General features: G+C 38.7%; 1 protein-coding gene across 2 annotated transcripts in view; it reads right to left on the bottom strand.

The window, feature by feature from the left end:
* Ntng1 (netrin G1) overlaps positions 1–20,950 on the bottom strand; it is a 354,515-nt gene that overhangs the window by 132,895 nt on the left and 200,670 nt on the right. For both annotated transcript variants that reach the window (XM_052179408.1, XM_052179409.1), the window contains exon 3: positions 16,378–17,018. In XM_052179408.1, the coding sequence (XP_052035368.1) occupies positions 16,378–17,018 (641 nt within the window). The remainder of the gene's footprint in view (positions 1–16,377; positions 17,019–20,950) is intronic.

The following is a 20,950-nucleotide window of genomic DNA, read 5'->3' as shown; positions in this document are numbered from 1 at the left end:
TTCCAATGGGGATTAATATAATAGATCATCATGGCATCTTGCTCTTAAATATCTGGATAGAGACCTTGACCAGGGGCTGATTAGAAAGGGCAGGATTGAGGTTTGCTTTCTTTTGTGGCCAAGTAGAGCATGACATTGGGAACCTGTAGACTTTGATTCCTGTCCTATCACTAATATTCCCATGTTTTACAGTGTCACTGGTGAGTCTGGTGGACATTATTAGGATGCTCTGTGACAGCATCTAATAAAGCATGTTGGGAAAGAAATCATGTCTCCCCTTTGCACTGATGATCTTTTGGAGAAATACAGTATTGTAGATTACAGGAGGTGGAGGTTGCAAAACCCTGATGATACCATGGTAATTCATCACGAGCCGGCAGCGTGCCAGTGATCTACAGCTTTAAATGAGTAGCTTCCAGGAGGAACGCGGATGGAGAGCCCGTGTTATTCATGGTAGCAGAGACGCTTTGGAGAGGACAGTTCGATTATTTATTGGTTGTTCTAAATTTCTGAGCACCAGTTTTAAGACGTTGCAAGTGTCTGTGCTGTGTGATCCATCGGGGAGGTGTGCTGCCTTTAGAGGCAGCCTGTGGTGTTGCTCTAAACAGCACAGACTGCGAGGAGTTGTTTTGGGATGCATTGGTAGAACTTGAAAGGCCAGGAGAGTATTAGTAATGTTGGGGTTAACAGAGGCAGCTCATTTTAGAAATTTGATATTTGAGTTTTTCAACATTATCCAAAGTAGGCTTGCCACATTCTTTTGAACAAACTCTCCGGCACAGAGCAGATGGTTCCTCTATTAACAGCCATTTGCATTTAACATATTGCAATGATTTATGTACCACATGCCACTGAGCAAAGCAAAAACATTCAGTAGCAACTAATTAGTTGAGTGTAAAGACACATAGCTCAATGTGCAGAGCCCTCCTCTAACTATGTTTTACAGTTTTTATAGTTTAGTATTTTATTTGTGCAAAGCAGTTAAATCTGAACTGTGACATTCCTCTTATGATTATGGTAATGCCTCTGCAATTATGGTTCTATTAATGCCTCAGTCAACCTTGCTTCTTTATTCATCCAGGAAGGCAGCATTGGCATGTTAGAATTTCCCAGGCACCGATAGGTCAGTCGCAGTTACTTTTCAATGGCTTAGATTGCTTATAACTTATCACTAAGCTCTTGGAAGCACTTGTTTACAAGTAGTCCACTGCACCTGCAAAATGGGTTATCCTTTGCTCAAAGTGGGTATGAAATAAGACCGCTAATGAAAAGGTGATGTAAAAGAATGGCTCATTTTAATTGGGTTTTGAATGTCACATTTATTAACAGTATAATTCCTTCTTAATCTTATTAGTTGCACTCTTTAATTGACCCATATAACTGTACCCAGTCACCTGCTCAAACTATGTTGCAATTCTCTTACACCTCATGGATTCCCCTCTAACCTGGACTTGCTTCTCAAACCAACCTCTGACACACCCTTAGACACTAGGGTTTTGCTGACTTTTTACAAGTATCTTAAAGCCAAAGGAGAAACAGAACTAAAAATTGCCTTAGTTATTGTATCCTGTGGGAAAGAAACTCTATTTCTCTCTTAGAGGGATCCTGAGACATTTCCTCCTCCTTTGAAATGACCATCAGGGTCGATGAATATCATGATACTGTCACTGTGAGTCAAGGTGACAATGTAAGAACTGTAGAATGAACCAATGAATCTTTTATAAGTATGATTTTCATTCTCAAGAGCCATCCATGCAAAATGTCAAAGGATCCCATCCATCATCCCTGAGGATAAATGCATGCCTGTGACCCAGAGGAAATAGGATATGACTTAACTGCATTTACCCAGGACTCTGGGAGCCATCTTACAAAAATGACTATTTTTCCCTCTTCGTCCCTGGAAGTTTTAATTTCGCAGAAATTTCTAGATTACTAGGTAATCTAGAAAGTCAGTAGTTATTAAACTGAAGACACACAAGATGATATTAATGATGATTCAGTAGAATATGAATTAATATGAATTATTATATATTGGTATAGTTATGAACTCAGTCCATCATGGTAGAAAGGTGAAAGTAGTGGTAAAGAAAAATCAAACAATTATCTGGTGGAGATAAAGACAATGTGTTGTTGTAAGTCTTGGAGGAAATAATATTAAAAACAAGCCACGGTTTCTTTCAAAGTGATATTACATTCTGGCTGCATTCATGAGCGTTATAGTAAAATAAAATATGTATTTAGTATGTATTCCATTTCACTCAGGTTAATAAGCTTTCATCTATCATTTAGGGTAGGCTTTGTCCATTTTACAGATGAAGGGATGAAGGCACCAAAATCAAATTTAAGCTCGTGATTATCTGCACTCTAGCTATCAGTGAGCGGAGGGTTTAGCTGGGAAAAAGCCACCCACTGCAGGCTTTTCATCAGAATGAGAGCTGGTTAACAAACTTGGTTCACTGTGTGATCTTTTCTTATTTTAGTGTGTGTCAAAAATTCACCTGTGGCATGCAATTTCCTTTGGCATCTTATTTTGGAAGTGAAACAATACAAGAATCGTTGCCTTTGTTGTTGTTAGTAGGGAGATGTAATCGAATAATCAATATCAAGGACAAGAAGACGAAACGGCTTTGCAAAGAAACTTCTTGTTTTAAACTCATTGCTTCTAAACAAAGATACAACACATAACCCTGAGAGAGATCCCTCTGCTTCTAAAGGACATTTGTTTTCCATAAAGAACATTTATATTTAATGAAAACAGGATTAACTTTGTATTGAAAATTGAGCCTGCCATTCAGTGTGATTAAACAGCATGCACGCAATTGTGCCATTCTACACTTTACTTAGTACTTCCCTATATCTGAGACAACTCCTCTGTGAACTAGTTTTTTTTTTTTTTTTTTAGATATTCTTATATTAGGGAAAAGGGAACAAAAATGTGTCTAAGTTTGTATATTCACCTGGTACTAAAACAAGATACTATACAGTGTTTTAATCACTATATAATATTGACTCTTTTTTATTTATTAATCATGATACTTTTAAATCACTTCACTTCACTATAGTGGTAGTTATTGTGATAGCCTTGCTGGAGATGAAAATATCAGGTTGTCTTTTGGCTAGCTTCTCTCATCCCACCTTCATTCTGATGCCACAGAAACCTTATCATGGCCGAGGCCGTGTTGCTTTGTAATTTTCCTTTTGAAGTATCTGTCAGTCCATGCAGGTGGTAGCATCTTGAAAGAAGGAACTACGGCTATTCATCTTTCTCTGTAGGAAACAGCACACTGCCACAAACTTGCAAGCACAAAATATGTAAGCTCTTATATCTGTTTTTTCCTTTCTTTTTGTTTTCTTCTTTTCTTTTTACATTGTTACGCTTAAAGAAAATTCATCAGAAGTACAAAGGGAAGATATTATTATTTTCCATGTTACAGTTCCAGGACTAGATGTCATAGAGTCTGTGTGAGTCCCAGCTTCCTCTTTTGTTATCCACCAATTACTGTGTTCCCACATAAATTATAATATAATTTCAAGTAAAGTAAAAACAATGTGTTACTTTTTTGATTCTTCATCCCAAACCAAGTTATGCTCTTTTGTGTGTCTTGTGGTGTTCATGGATTTACATAGGTTTGGTCTGAATGCGTGTGAGCTCATGTGTGTGCTAGTTCATATGCCCATCAAAGGCCCAAAGTTGACTTCAAGTGTTCTCTTCAATCCAGCTCATGATACACTGAGATGGTGTCTCTCACAGAATCTCCTTGGCTATTTTATATAGCTAGCTTGCTTTGGGACCGTCTGTCTCCTCCACAAGAACATTGGATTATATATAGACAGATTACCACAGTTTTATTTAGGTTTTAGGGATCCAAACTGGACTTCCAGCCTGTGGCATAATGCCTTCCCCTCTGAACTATCTTACTACAAAGTTATTCATAAGATAGAAAAAAAAGTTTTTATGATAGCTTTAATCAAATGGCTATTGCAATATACAAAACAGGCCCCATTCTTTTTATAATTACAGAACATTTCAAACTTCCCATCCAATCTTGTTGATGATTCTGCTACACATTTCAGGATTTTATATATTTAACATCCTCTTAGTGCTGAGGCGAATAATCTGCTCACCATAAAATTTGATATCAACACTACACACCTTTTAGCAGGTTTGATCTTGTTCTCTCAACGAGCCTGAGTCTCTCTGTCATGCACAAAAGCCTCAACCAACGTTTGTTACCTGACATCTCCCCAGATCTCTAGTGGCAGAAGTAATGTGCAGAACTCAGAACCAGAGAGTATGTAAGAAACAATAGTGAAGCTAGAGAATCACCCCCTCCACCCCGCCCCCCAAGACTTTCCATTCTAAGGGCTGATTTTCTACCCTATTCATAAAGTTTTTTGAAACACACAGATTTTTTACTTCACAAAATTCAAGCCACTTTTTTTTTTATTTTGTTGACTCTTTAGTGTCCTTTCTAAGACATTATTGCTGGATTTGATGTCATGAAATTTTAGTCTGTGTTTTTCTCTAAAGGCTTAATACTTTCAGTCCTCACCTTTAGATCTTTGATCTGTTTTAAGATGTAGCTCCAATGCTCTCTCTTATTTCTTCCTTTTCCTTTCTCATCTTTTCTCTCCCCCTCTCCCTCCCTTCATATTTTTGTCTTTCTGTTTGTTAATGTCTAGTTTTTCAAACCCATTCGTTGAAGACTGCGCCATCCTCACTGAATTGTCTAGAAAGGACCAGAAACACAAATAGTTTGCAGCTGTGCATCATGGTATTCATTTACCCACTTGTTATGGCATTTATATTGGTACCTGAAGTAATTAAATTATATTTCTTATGGTTCGGACAGTGGGTTCAAATCTGAAGCTTTGCGTGTTTGGTGAAGTTGGGTAAAATAGCATTACCAAAACATTCCCCAAATAAACAGACAGGATTCCCTCTTATTCCCTTGCTCCTATGTGTGAAATAAGCAAAGGTGGGCACAGATGGTTCTCTGCCAAAAGGGCAAAGAACCAACATACCAAATGACTATGTGATTTGAGAAGAGTGTTCCACAAAATTTCCCTCAGGTCTTTAATAGTCATTTTCTGAGTTTCTAATATGCATGAGCCCTATTTCTAGGTACAGGCCAACCAATAAAACACCAATATATTCTGGGTCTAGCTTCTACTTATACAACAATATTGTTTCTGGCCAATCCACTCAACTATATTCTGGTTCAGTCTGAAAAGGGAGTTAGATGAAATTATTTCTGTGATTTCTTTCAGTTCTAAAATAAGTAATTTTGTAATGTTATGACTCCTTATTTGGCACACACACTGCCTCTATAAACCCAGTACAGGAGTTCATCATGCTGTCTCTCCCCAACCTGCCAAATCTCTGACCTCTTAGACTCGCCCCTCCTCCTCTCTTGGCCCACCCTCCCCCCATCTGTTCCCTGTTCCCAGCAGCCCTGAAGGATCTATAATTACACATGGATGTCACCAATATGTTGTAACAGCATTGCTTGCCTGATATTTTGGTAGCTTCAAATGAGTAAAAGCAACCAGGACAGGAACATGAGTCTGAGATAAGGTAATACCCCTTAGCTTTGTCTTATTGGGCTCGAATTTATTCATTTAACTAAAAATACTACTTTGTATGCTTAAAAAATCACCCAAAGTAAATGGAAATATATATTAGTTACTAGTTAATCTTAATTTCTTTTAAATGAATGGTTTTAACTTTCTGCTATAGAGTGTAAAGACTCACAGCCAGAGGGATCAAATGCTGTTAGTATCTCTATTTATCTCAGAACACACCAGATTGCACTAACTGATAGTTCATATTTTACATGCTAAGGCTCCCATCATACTTTCCCTAGCCCAAACCAAAACAGAAAAAAAATTCTCCTTATCTATTCCAATTTGGTACTTAATTTCTTACCATTTTAAAAAGATAGTTGGTACTTTGTGAGGTAAAAATAAGATGTAGCAAAAACTGGTGAAAGTCTGTATCAAAGCTAGCCTTTCACCTAATGTAGTAGCAACATAGAAAGAATGAGAGCTAAAATTAGCTTGCTCTGAAAAATCAATCTGTTCCTAGCACTATTTAAATACATGGGAATGTGCACACACATACACACATACATTCAAACACACACATGCATACTCAAGCACAGATGCAAACATACACATGCATATTCCCACATGCAAGCACACAATGCATGCTCACACAGTCCACAGATGTTTTCATTTATTTTGTTTTATCACAATAGAAGTATAATTATCTAGTTTAATAATGAGGAATTTGCTACCCCAATGCGATTTCTGTGAATACTAGTTCTTTGGGTTTATTAATACAGACTCATATGCATATGCATGTACAAGAACATGCACACACACATACACTTCAGCTAAGTATGGTTTTAAGACTCTGACTTAAATAAAATGGTAATGTTTAGTGTAGAACAATTCAGAGACTTTAACCTATACTCAGTATTGTGATTTCTATAGAAAGAAATATGTGTGAGGGTTTCTCAAAAGTATTTGAGCATTAGGATATTTGTGGATTAATTCTGAGGAGTACATGAAAATATTCCATTTTATAGAAGGGAGATAATGCTTCTGCTTTTTTGTTTTGTTTTGTTTTGTTTTTGTTTTTGTTTTTGTTTTTTTGTTTTTTACTGACTCTGAGCTCTCCAGGAGTTATGAGTACAGGACCCACTTCTCTTGACTCATAACTAATATGTCATTTAGATAGATAATGATTTTGAAACTTTAATAGTTTCTCTTATTTACCCTCATTATGTTTCCAACACAATATTATCCATGGCACAACATAACCACCTTGTGAAAAAGAACCATCAGAGTTCTTTTCAACCTCTCAACTTTAATGCCTTGGGTCAGAATCTTTGAATTGATATGATTTTCTTTTTGAGGTTGCCATCTATACATGGTAAGAATGTCTCTCGAGTCAACAACTGTTTTTCAAATTCAGAAACAAATACGTTAGCCAACAAAAAATGATGCATAAATCATCACCCCTTTGCCACCTACAATTTACTTCATTTTGATGAATTTTTTTCTTTCTATAAAATGAAGGCAAAACCAGCAAGCATGACTTTTTATGCACTGGGATAACTCCTGATTAAACTAACATACTATTTCTAAGAGTAACTTGGTGATGACATACATAGACCTCTGCTGTAATGGAATCAATATATCAACTTCCAGTTTCAAATTGTAAAAATCAATGTCTATTGTTTCACTGGAGACTATCATAATAACTATTTATCATAGTGAATGTTAGACAAAGACAACATTTCTGATTGTATCTGGAAATGCTTTCTGGTTACACAAAACATGCACATGCATACTTGAACACACACACACAGACACACACACACATACACACACACACACACACACACAGACACACACTCCCTCTCTCACTGCAACACAGTTGGGGGATAATGACAACCACTAAGTTAGGAATTAGAATACAGAACATGGCTCCACACATTAGATACAGGAGTCCCAAATTCATACCTGGTTTGGTTTTTCAGACCTGCCAATGTGGTTGCTATAAATGCTATATTAAATTCTTTTACTACTTTATTATGTGGTATTTTCTTCAAATATCTCTATGTTTCTTTTTTTATGAAATTTTTAATGATCTACTATCTTAAAAAAACTTTAGCTCTTGGGAATGAAGAATAAAAAGACAAGTTCTTAGACTGAGTTGTGCTCCTGCATCCTAATGAGGTCCCTACTTTAAATAAAGGCATCATTAGATACATCCTCGGCTTTTAATGGCGGAAATCTCAACGGAAAAGAAGATGTTTGTGTATAGATTCTCTTTATAGTTCAATTTTACAAGGATTTTAAAAATATGCTTGAAATCAGAAAGTTCCCCCCAACCCCTCCACTTGTCTCCCAAAGTGAAGGCTCAAGCCAGCTGTTCTCTCTGGCATAGCCCCTGCCCAAGCCACAGCCTGGACAGTGGTGATTTTTATCTTTAGTTAGTGGTCATCACATCTTTACTTTGAGTATTCTTTGTTATGGAGCTACACTCTCCTTTTAAAATGAAAGCAAGTGAAAGTTTTGATAGTAGAATGGTCAAAAATCCATTTAGCTTGGAAAAGAACCACCCGTGTGATAGGATCACTTACTATAACCTTATAAAATTGCATGTTACAAAACAGGCAGTGCATTTAGTCAGCGAACTTCTAAAAGGCAGAATTGATAGTGATATATGATATCAACAAAAAACTGGAGGCCCTCCTGTAAACGATGAGATTGCTTTAAAAGGCTAGCATGACTCACTGCTTCCAATTTTATCCATTAATATCAGTGACCTGTTGTATTTTTGATTATTTGATTATTTTGTATTTTTATTTTAGTGAATTGCAGTAGGCACTTAATTTTTTAGGGAACCATAGAAGAAAATATTCAGAAAATTCAACTCATTTTTTTTCTCTAAGGAAATACCATAGTATCATAATTTTGCTTTGGTGGCAAAAGTCTCTATATCTAATATAGTAGAGCAATTTAGCTCAGTTATAGCTTTACAAATGATGAAAGTAAAACTAAGAAGGCAGAAAGCAATAAGCAGAGAACAGACATGCGTAGTAAAAGAGCAAGTAGCCAAAGCCCTGGAGTTGGTGATCCCTGAACATACCATGAATGGCAGAGATATAATGATTGGTTTTGCTGTTTACAGGCAGATCCTTCAGGGATTTTCTGAATCTTCTGTGTTTATTAAGTTCCGATTCAGGCTACTGTGAATGCAAGAGCTTGGACTACAGACCACCGCAGTCAGGACCTGATGGATACTTTATCTTGTAAGTGATGTCAGAAAAAAACAAAGTCATAAAACATTTCTGGTCCTCACTTTTCTCACCAGTAAAACAAAGCTAAATCCATGTGTCTTGCAAGCCTTTTGTGAGGACCAATAGAAGTAAAACAAAGAACATGAATCTTAGAAGCTGAGGCTTACACAAATGCTAAGGGTCATCACGCACAGTTTGAAAAGGAGTAGCACATTTGCCTCTAGCTTGGTTTGAGTTTTTTCAGATTATATCTCAGTTTCCTTTGGAAGGCAGCTTTTAAATATCAGTGTACTGTGAGGTTCAGTGAATGACTTAAACATGACTATTTTAAATAGATGTGATCCATTGCTCAAGTTTTACCCACTCCATATAGTGTGAGAATTTCTAATCCAAACCTCTTTGGAACAGAAGAGTGACTTTTAAGAGTCTGAACTGGAATCTCAACCTTGTTTCCTACTGTCACACATGGAGTAGAATAATACAAATGCGTAGCTAAAGCGCTGATTGCCTAAAACCCTGCTTCAGTAGCTAGTCCCCATGCCTTCCCTTCAGCTGATTAAAGGATCTCTTCCTGGTCTTTGCTGAGATTGAAATTGCTTCTCAAGTCCTACTGCTTCTACAAGAGAATCTCAAAGCATCACTCCGTGCTGACTTCCAAGAATTTGAAGAGTCTTTCTTGACTCTCATCTTGAGCACCAGGTCTGGGAGTCATAATTGTTCCTAAGTTAAGCAAATGTTACAGCTCCCAGTATTCACACAATGGAATATTTTCTACTACCGCCTTAAAGTGTTTCTCCTCTGTATTCAGCTTGCATGTGAAAATTTATAAATTTAGATGTATTATAACATGAGCAACTGTAAGAGCAAGACATAGAAATCCTTCAGTGCTTCTTAAAGATGAAGACGATCCATTGGGAGAAGATGGGAAGGAATCTCTCAGGATTCCACACTTCATTTCCTATCTGGAATTCCTCATCAAGCTGTGCTGTTTCATGCATAATTTGTCTGCCTAGAATATCCACTCTACCTTGGCTGTCTGGCACACTGCACCACACAATTCAAGATACCGTACAAATGTCAAACTTTTTACTAGCCTTCTCTCATTAAATTAGTAGTTCTTTTATCTCAAAAGGATTCATGCAGTGCTATGAATTAGATATGGTTTGGATATATCTCCAGGGACTTCATGTACTGAACTTTAACCCACTGTGCAGTATTAAGAGGATAGAATAGCTTAATGATGGCTTTTAATGATAAGAATAATTAAATAATTTAATGAGGCCTTGGAAGTGGTTAGGATTCAATAATGTGACCAAAGTGAATGTCCTCAATTTAATTGCAGTGGATTTAAAGAATAGCAGGGCCAGGAGTTTCACACCATGCAATGTCCTGGGCTGCCTTGGGACCATGCCCACAAGAAGAAAGCCATCAGATAGAGCTCTATGAACCCTTAGAACAGAGATATAACTAAGCCTGCTTTGTTTAAAAGCTACTCAATTTTAAATTCGTTGTAATAATGAAACACACACGAAGCAAATAATAAGAGCTCTCAGCCGAAATTACCTATGCCTTTCTAGGCTAGGAGCCCTTTGAAAGTAGAGGCTTTGGTGTGTGCATTGCTGTGTGTAAGCTGCATCTGCCCCATGATGAGGAAGAGATGTGAGTTGATGTACAGAGCCATATTGGGGTGTCATGCCATGTGGTAGGAACTCCACATTGATCAAGGTGAACTTCCTCTCCCAGCCTTTGTTAAGTGGGAATTCCTGTGCTAGTCAGGATCCTGCTCCACCTAGGGTGGAGTGCTCAGAGTGAAGGTGAAGTTCATTGTTCTTCCAGGTCTACGAATTCCTGAATTAAGCAGGTGACCTGCCCAGCTGCTGAGCAGTGGAGCCAATGAACCACCAGACCACTTCCCAGAGTCTGTGTGGAGGGGCTGCCCAAGCTCTTAAATTGTCAGACCTCCATTGAACTCGATCAGCAATTGGGTTGTCCTGCCCCCCCCCCTGTTCTTTTCGCAGCCCCCCATCTATCCCAGCTTCTCTTCCAGGGACCCAGTTCTCAGTAGCTACAGGGAGTTACAAGTTGGCAACAGAGAAAAGGGAGATTCTATAAAAGCAGAATCTGCTAAGTGGGTGCAAAGCCCAGCTTCAGTCATTAGGACTAATTGATGCTAAGTGCACCCAAAGCCCAGCTTCAATGATTAGTGCTGAGGATGAGAAAACAAAGGCACACACTTTCCAAAGTGTGTGGCAGGATGATTCCACCAGGAGAAGTAAAGCGTAAAGATTTTGGCAAATTTATTTTAATTTTGGCTAAGAATGACACTTAAAGAATCTGCAAAAAAACTGACTTACCTTTTGTAGCTAGCAAATCAATTTAGCATGACGTCATGTTTTCCAAACACTTTTAAAATTTGAAATTGTCTATGTACTTCAAAAGTTTCACATTTATTTTTTAAATGGGCATTTTGGTTGCATTTGAGTCTGTGTACCATGTGTGTCTCTGGTGCACATAGATGTCAAAAAAGAAGGCATGAATGACCCCAAAGTGGAATTATAAATACTTGTGAGCTGTCCTCAGGTCCTCTGAAGGAGCAGCCAGTGCTCTGAACTGCTGAGCCATCTCCCCAGTACCATTCACAAATGTTCCTGCTTACACAAGATTATATAGTTTGGGTACTAACTTCTTTGACTTGTCCTACTTACAAAACCCCAAGATGGTGACATTTAAAGAATTACGGGTTCTCAGTGCTGAGTATGACTCTTGGGAGTGAGGAGGTATGGAGTTTTTCTCCATGTGACACCCTGATAATATAGCTTTGTCACTGTCCTGCCTCATACCCTGACTTCTGCCATAGGAGACAGGGTTGGCCAGGCCTGACCTAAGCCCTCCACATGTATTTTACAGTTGTGTAGTTTAGTCTTCTTGCAAAACTCCAAGCAATGGGAGTAGAAGCTGTCTCTGACTTCGTTGCCTGCCTTTGTGATCCTTTCCTCCTACTGGTTACCTTGTCCAGCCTAAATAGAAGATACAACTATGCTTACTACAACTTGATATACCAAGGCTGGTTGATATACATGGAGGCCAGCTCTTTTCTGAAGACAAAGAGAGGAGGAATGGATAGGGTCTGGAGGAAGGGAGTTGGGTGGGGGGATTGGTAAAGAGTGGAGACAGGAAACTGTGGTTAGAATATATATGTTAAAATAGGGCTTCCATCCTAATGTCCTCAGAGTCCTTAAGGAAAAGCAATGGAAATAGAAAAGATGAAGTAAGTTAATTAATTAATACAAATATCAATTGATTTCTGTAACTGGTTTCTGTAACTGAAAAGGTTACATTTCAAAACCCTCAAGGGGTGTCTGAAATAAGAGATCACTAAGTCACACACACACTATGTTTGTTTCTTAATGTGTACATACCTATAATGTTTAAGTTAGAAATTGTCAAAGTAAGTGTGTAACAATCATAATCCTTGGTAAATATAATTATGACTACATTCTTTAACAAAATGTACCTGAAACTTATTAATTACTTATTTCTGACATTTTCTAACATCTTTCTCCAGACTCAATGTAAACTTCAGACAGATAAGCTACAGATTAGCTAATCTGGAGACTATCTGTTATTGTGATAGCCAGCCTGTGGAGGAGAGTAAGCACTGCACGGGATGAGAATTGGAATTCACTACATTGAAAGGGTGTGAGTTACCGCTACTGACGTACTTTAAAAGACAAGAAACTGAAATGCTGATCAATTTGAATATTTTGCTCAAGTCTACCTTCCTGTTTATGCTGCTAAAGGAGAAATTCTATTATCCAATGTCCAAAGCCAGTAGTTTGATACATTGCTGATAATACATCTCAGAAACAAATGAGCTTATTACCAAATGCTCATTTATCATTCACATTTAAAAAAGAAAACTATTATAATAAATCACACTACTTCCTCAATCTTACCTCCAAGAAGCAGAGAATACAGAGAATGAGCAGAGAAAAGAGGATACTGAGTTTATATTCTGATAAAAACTTGCATCTGACTATTCAAGTTTAATTAACTTAATTGTGCAAAGAATGCTCAGAAGGAAACACGGTATTTGAAAACCTAAACCTCCCACAGTGTATCACAGAAACATTTTGGACATTACATATTGAATGACTTTTGAATTTAACCCCCTGTCTGTGTGGAAAAAAAATGTTCAGAACAAACATGTCATCTTCGTTTCCCCCTCACCTCTCATTTGGGTAGGTTTTATTTATGCACTGGACGAACTCTTGGTCATTAGAACCATCTTGCTTCAGCAGTTAATTAACAGAAGTACCATAATTTAATACAGTTAATGCTACTCGATGCCCTTTAATGTACCTTCCATTAGTGATATTATTGTAGTATTACCCTGTAAATTAAAATGAGATCAAGACTAAGAGAGTGGCTCTTTAATTAAGGTCCTGGCGCACCGAACTCCTCTATTATTCACTAGAGAAAATCACCCTGATTTACTGAACCAGGACAGCCATAAGTCAGAATTAGCCCATGAAGATTATTAGGTTTATTGAACAATGTAAGTGCTATGGAGTTGCTGAGATTGCCAGTAGCACTGCTTCCTCTTTTTCTTCTATTATCTTAATAAATACTCAATGAGAAGAGGCAAGCAAAGGCAGAAAAACCATGTGGCAAGAGAGAAATACATTTTATGATAATATCATAGTTTTTGTCATCAGCTCAATAGATACTGGATTTATCACATGGCAAGAGCCTAAATGACCCATTAATCTAATGTTAGTCAAAACATTGCTTTTAGGTGAAATAACACTAGTCAATATAATATCTTCATGTGCGTATGTACAGTATATATTTTCAATTATTTCCATTTCATGGTATAATATGTCAAGACGGAAAAGTATATTTTCTGTTGCCTGTTTTGCAAACATTTATATCTGGTCTCCATCCAAGTTTTATACAATAATTCGTATAAATTCCCACATTTTGCTTGGATGGTATTGGAAGTGACAAGAAGAAAAACATCATTATTATTCCTGGATACAGACAGGGATAGACATATAAGATTCCCTGATTGTGTGATCATGGGATGATGGTAAAGGTAAGGTGTGGGAAACAATGCCCTCCTTTATATTTTGGGAAATTTGTAACTTTCTCTTTTAGACATCATCAGCTAGCAGACAAGCTTTGTATAGATGACCTGTTGTTTAAGGGAGAGATAATCATGGGCATCAGTCCTGAAATTTTCAAGGGAAAATAATCATGATGGTTTCTAGGCTGGGAGGCCTCATGAGCCACCGTTGCTCAGCTTTCTGTTTAGTGGTTCCATCATAAGCAAATATTCCTTACATAACTTGAAAGCTGGAGACATGCCGGAGCCATCAGGCCTTGCTTCTTTAGTCCCTCCCCCAGGACTAAAAATACTCCAGCCATCTGGTGCCTAGTGCAGTACATGCCAGCATCAGTTTGCCCCGAGGAATTTGGACAGAGGGTGGAGGTGACAGAGCAGCACCGCGTGGAAGAGCCTCACCTCTACTGGACCTTTCTTTTGTGCCCAGCTGCTTCTCACCAGCTCACAGCTATCTGGTGAACAGGAATGACAGCAGAGGTGAGACTTGGGGAAGGCAGCTTGATAGAATCTGGGCCCAGCTCAACCCTGACAGGCAGTGAAAAGCAGCTGGAGGTCCTTGCTAAGGCGAGGCTTAAGAGAAAGGTGAGAAGTCTGGAGGGATTCAGTGTTCTTGGCATGCCACCTTTAGGAGATGGCCTGTCTAACTCCAATGGGGCATGCATAAAGCTGTCCTTAGCTCAAAAATGTGTTTTACACTTGCTTTCAAAAGAATCTGAGAATAGAAAAATGAATTTCCAATAGCAAAAATAAGCTCTAACACTGGCTATTTCATAACTGAAAACCTCTGAAAGGTGGCCTTTCTGACAAGGCTAAATCAAAGTTTTGGGGGTATAGTGATCTCTAGAAACTCAAGTACCCGTTAAGGAGTCTTCAAGCTGCCAGAAACTGACCAACCTAAATTTAATATAACAAAATCACATAAATCTCAGGCTATTAACTTTGAGCTTTATTCTTTCAGTCATCTTGAGTATTTGTCCTTTGATGTTAGTGCACTATTGTTAAAAATATCAAATATTTTCATACACTATATACAAACGAGAATAAATAGTATCACATTTGAAGTTGATAGTCTTTGACTAAGTTGTTCCTTAATTCTGATGGAGCATTTTGGTACCACACACACTCAGGTCTGAGAGGACAGCATCCCATTGCCCTGTCATAATCTCCTACTAATCCACACTGTTAACACTAGGGGGACACAAGCTCAGTGTGTGTATCAATATACCAGGGCATAAATCTCTCAAAATTATGAACTTGCGCTTTTAAGATATTGTCATCATCCGCCACTGAGCCTTGGTTAAAAGTTGACAGTAGGGTCCATAGCTAAAGACTCTTCACTGGCCACGAGGAACACAACACTAACCAGAGGAGACAGCCACAAATCCATGCTATTCTTTTCCAAAGATAACATCCTGAAACCCTAGATGCCTCTCTAAGCAGTAAAGCTTACCATTGCATCTTTTTTTCTCTTTCACTATGACACCCAACAGCAACAAGTGCCTAGACATTAACACATGGCAGACAACTCTCTGAAGGACCAGAGTCTCTGAGGACTAGGCAGACCTAAGAGAATCTGAAAGTCAGTCAACTGAGCGAAGCCTGATTTATGTGGCTTCCTTCAACTGTTCGCTTAAGTCTATATGCCAGGTGTACCATTTATATACACGTATCTTCATATATTTTCACAGTTTAGAAATGATTATTTCTTTGCTTATATTTCTTTATTTCTCACCCATGTATCCATTCCCATCATGCCTTGCTGAATGAAAATCTCTATGTTGGTAGTGTTTGTTCTCATTATTAGCATTTTTTCAAACATCTTCAAATTCTTTGTAACTTAATTGTAGCTTTTTAAAAAATATATATTTCTAAAACCAGGTTTATAACCACTAATGTTACAACACTGGACCATCTGTACTTGACCTATAAAAGAGTCCCAAGTCTGTATTTTATATGTAAAATATTGTTTAATACAATAGAGTCCAAAACCTTAAAAAAGGGACCCTTACCGCTCTTAAAGAAATGGATTTTATTTCTTCGATGGCTTTTGAGTCTAACAATTCATGGTGATTCTTGCTTGCACTAGGAAATGCAAGATATAACCTTGTTTCTCCTAACCTTTTCACAGAGCAACCAGCTTCACCGTTGAGGAATTTAGCATCACCTCACCTAGGGAGTTCAGTTGCTTCCCATAAGATAGTTATATTTTCTTTTGCTTAAATTATAAAGTCTGCCTGAAGTGCGGCAGTCAGTGCGAGTTTCCAAATCACTGTTGAGCCAAAGGCTCTCAAAATGCCTTTAGAACCTACTTGCATTGTGGTGTTCCTCAGAAATAAGGAAATAAAAATGGACCTAAGTCACTTTATGACTGTGGGCATAATTTTTGGACATGGTTTTTTCTTTTTCCGGTTCAGGATGGGCAGGTGTTCTTACCTTCCTCGCACCTTTATGTCCGAGATCGCATAAAAGTAACGTGCCAAATGTAGTTCATCTACAAATATTTCCCCAACAGCGGGTCTCAACAGCCTGATCCTCAGGTCCGTGACTGTGAAGAAATCTCTGAGTTTCTTGGTTGTATCCAGCTGTCCATAGAGGGAAGCCATATTTCGTAGCCGAGGTCCAGCAAAAAATGCAAACCTGTCTTTGATCTCGAAGTGGATTATTTTGCTATTCGTGGAGTACCCGGTGGAGTACTCTTCTGTGCAAATGATTTCTAAGACCGTGTGCTGGGATAAATCCTTTACTGATTTCGGGTCCATGTGGAATGCATGTAGGCAGTCTGTGGCGTAATACTGATAGGGCTGCCATGTTCGCCCGTAATCGAGAGATTTCTCTAGGATCATTTGGTCTGGACGCCCCGATTCAAAGGTAATAACTATGTTGTCTGTGAGTTCAATGGTTTTGCTCCAAGACAGAGTGATGTTAACCTGGAGAGGTTTGGGGTACTCCTTCCAAGTAGCAGACTGCCAGAAGGTGGAGGGGTGTCTTCCTTCAAAATCAAACATCAGCTCAGGAGGGTGTGCCAGTTCAGGGGTACTTGCGTCACACTCATTATTGCACATGTAAGGGTTGCCCTATGGAAGACAAAGAAAGGAGGGTGCATTAAACACTGGCTCAACAGACTTTTCTTACTGCTCATTGCTAGCAAGCTAGGAGAGAAAACAACAATAACAAAATCACTAAACATTTCACTTTCCCCAACTGGATTCTCCTCTATAATAATAGCCTTTAAAAAGTATGGAGGGGAATATAAAGACAGAGCAAAAAAGGAGGGAGGTCATTGGAGAATGGATGGAGAGAAGAAGGTTTATGGGACATATGGGGAGGGGGATCCGGGAAAGGGGAAATCATTTGGAATGTAAACAAAGAATACAGAAAATAAAAATATTTATATAAAAAAAAGTACTACAGGACATTGGAGGGATGTCTAAGTAGTTAAAGACACTGCCCTGCTCTTTCAGAAGACCCACGTTCAATTCTTAGCACCTATGTGGCAGCTCATGGCTGTCTGTAACTCTAGTTCCAGGGCTATTCTGACCTCCACACATACCAGGCATACAAGAGGAACACAGACATAAAAAACACACATTAAATACAACATGTAAAAACCAATCTTGCAAAATTAATATAGTAATGTTTTGTTTTTCCCTGGACTTTCAAGTATGAGAACAATTCCTTCACCCCATGTGTGTTAGACCCAGGGTGTGATCACAGAGACACAGAGACTCATAACTGCCTAATGTCTCAAGCCTTCCCTTTCCTCCTAGGAAGGTGGGGGGCAGGGAATCCTTTCTTGACTTGATATTCCTCAGAACACAGTTTCTTTTTATTATACATTATTATAATTAACATATAATTGCATCATTTCTATCTTTTTTCTTTCCATCTGCCAACCCCTTTCATGTATCCCCCTTGCTCTCTCTTAAATTCACAGCTTAAAAAAATGTGTGTGTGTGTGTGTGAGAGAGAGAGAGAGAGAGAGAGATAGAGAGAGAGAGAGAGAAAGAGAGAGAGAGATTAAACATATGAATACAATCTGCTCAGTACGTATAATGCTACTTGTATGTATGTTTTTAGGGCTGATCATTTGGTTTTGGATGATCAGTTACTGTGCTCTTCCCTAGGGAAGATTATTTTAGGATTCCTTAGTTGTCAGTAGTTCTTGGTCTAAGGTTGAGGGCTTCTGAGAGGTCCCCTTCTGCATGGCATGTCTACTGATGTCATCGCTATTCAGGTCTTAGTAAGTCATGGTTCTTTAACGGCTTCCTTTTCAAGCTGGGTTTTAGAATTAACCATGAATGATAGATGCCTGGCCCATGCCCTCTATAGCCATGGATGGCCTCATTAACATTCAGCTTCCTCTTGGCTTTGCCTCTAGTCCATCATACTTAACTGGGTTCCTGCTTCATAAAGTCTGGGTTTAAAACATTTACTTTATTCACCACAAATCATTAAAATGTGGTACACTACAGGCTCTGGGGCTTGGTCCAAACATCTGGCATCCTAATAGCTAGAGATGAGAGAGGAGTCTCAGGAATGCCTTGGACTGAGAATGTGTTCCAAATAATGGGGCACGGAAGCCCACTATAGTTATGCCGCAGTATCCTTGAGGGATCGGTTCCAGGTCCTCCATGGATACCCAAATCTGCCTAATCTAAAATCCAAAGCATTTGCATATACCCTCCACATACTTTAGATCATCTGGAGATGATTTAAATGTAAATGTTATGTAAATAGTTACTACATTGCATTCTTTCGGGGACATGGACAAGGAATAATCTGAATGTTTGCAGTGCAGAGTCAACCATCCTGGGCTTCACTATACAGCGTGTGAAACCATAAAACAAGGAGCATTTGCAGAATGAGGACCTGTAAATGGCAGGAGGCTGTGACACCCGGTGCCTTCACGTTGCTTATTCTAAAGAATCAGCACAGTACTCTACATGGGCAGAGCCTTGTTTCACCATTGGTAACTTGCTGCATACTGCCCCCCACCCCATGTCTTCTCTCCATTGCATGGTTGACTGCAGATATTGACTATAGATGTGGAGCCTTCAAGTTGTGGGGCAGCAGCTCTAGGCGATGAAGAAGGTGCTGTACCAATCCAGACACTTGTGTGTTTGTTCCTTTGCACCACCCAACGGCAGCTCCCAGTGGATGCTCATTATTATTCTCCTTACAAATGCTACTTCCTTTACAGCCCACTCAAACAAGAAGCTGGAAATAGAGCTCCTTGTCATGTCACAAGTTGTAATACTGTTTCTGCTACACTAAATGCCTCTTCTAAGTTGTAATGCTGCTTCTGCTACACTAAATGCCAACTTCTCAGCTTCCAACAGTAGAATCTATAGAGAGTGACGCAGTATTTCTTAATTCTTCTTTACAAAGAATAGCAAATTATAGGATATAAGGTCCACTATTCTGGTACAGTAAATAGTTTTTCCTTATTTTCAGGGAATACATTACAAGACCCTTAGGGAATCCTGAAAAACTTCTGGTCATATTAAACCCAGATGTATGTTTTTCCCCTACACTTATTTAACCTATGAAAAAATATTTATAATTTTATACAATAAAAAATTAATAACAATGACTCATAATTAAACAGAACAACGTGTAATAAAAACTATGTGAATGAGGTCACTCTCAAAATATTTTTGTATCCTCTTCCTTCTTAGACAGATATGGACTGTACAGTGCCCATGTGATGAGATGCTGTAAGTGGGGGATATGGGCAGATGGTCTTGATATAGTGCCAGGCTAGCAGGATATGAATGTTGAGGCTGGGCATTGCTGCTCTGAGAACTGAGCCTGCTACTCAGTGACTAATCAGTGGGCAGTATCTGCAGTGTGATACAAAGATAATGCTATTCTTATCCACAAAAGGTGGGATGGAGTCACACAGAAAGAGATTTCATCACATTACTTACAACCGTACACAATGTGAACCTTAAACCCATTGTTTGTTTATAGATTTTTCCATCGGAACATTTTGGACCCCAGTTGACCACAAGTAGCTGACACTATGCAAAACTGAACTACGGCTAAGAGGGATTACTCTAGTCCCCTCACTCTGTTCTGGGCATTTGTGAGCGTCGTTGTCTGGAAGAACTGACCTTCTCATAGGGTCCTCAGTCTTTCTCTTGGAATTACACTTAGAATTCTTATTCTTTTCCTGAACTTTGAGCTTTTGGTAATATCATCTGTTGGATGTGTGAGATGGATCTCAAGCAATTAATTTACACTGTAGATATAGACACTCAGTTACCTGCTGACTCTTGTGAAATACAAGATGGACACTGAAGAATCGCTGTCTTCCCTAGAGGCAGCCTGCTCCTACCTAGTCAGCCAATACTTTCTCCCCCTTCCCCATTAAAGCAATTGAATCTGAACACTGGCAACAGGTGTGGGGGACGCAGGTATAATTGAGATGAGGCAGGAGAAAGGAGAGAAGGGATATTATGTGAGTAGCAGAAGTGTTTTAAAAATACACTCAAGAAATCAGTGATAATGGAAATGTTGCTGTACTTCTTCCTCAAATTTCAATTCCCTAGTCCTGATCCCAGCGTCTGTGCCACTATTTATAGTCTCCCCTTCAAAATGAGCTGGGGCGGGGGTGAGGGTGGGGGTGCGGGCGGGTAACTTTCTGTTCCAGGTGGAATAAATCACCAAATTTATTATTATTTAAACTCTCTTAAGCATACCGGAGAGCCAAATGCAAAGCTCTGCAAACTGGCAAAGGCTTTTTATGGAGGGCTATAAATATTGTGGAAGCTGTCAGGATTTATAAATTCCAAATAGATGTAAATGCACATTTTACTGGAAGGGGTCAGATTTACAAAGATCATACCTTTATTTGAAATTGACTTTTAAAATATGGTCACTTCAACACCTGTCAGCATGCTGCCATCTGCATAAACTCTAATGTGGATGCTACCACTTTCCTCCTGACCGGAGCACCTTCACCTGCGGCTAGAAATGTGGGAACAAAGGAAGGTGGCTTTGT

The sequence above is a fragment of the Apodemus sylvaticus genome, chromosome 4, assembly GCF_947179515.1.
Source record: "Apodemus sylvaticus chromosome 4, mApoSyl1.1, whole genome shotgun sequence".
Taxonomy (NCBI): Eukaryota; Metazoa; Chordata; class Mammalia; order Rodentia; family Muridae; genus Apodemus; species Apodemus sylvaticus.
Note: the sequence above shows the minus strand (reverse complement) of the source record. Positions and strands in the feature narration are given on the sequence as shown.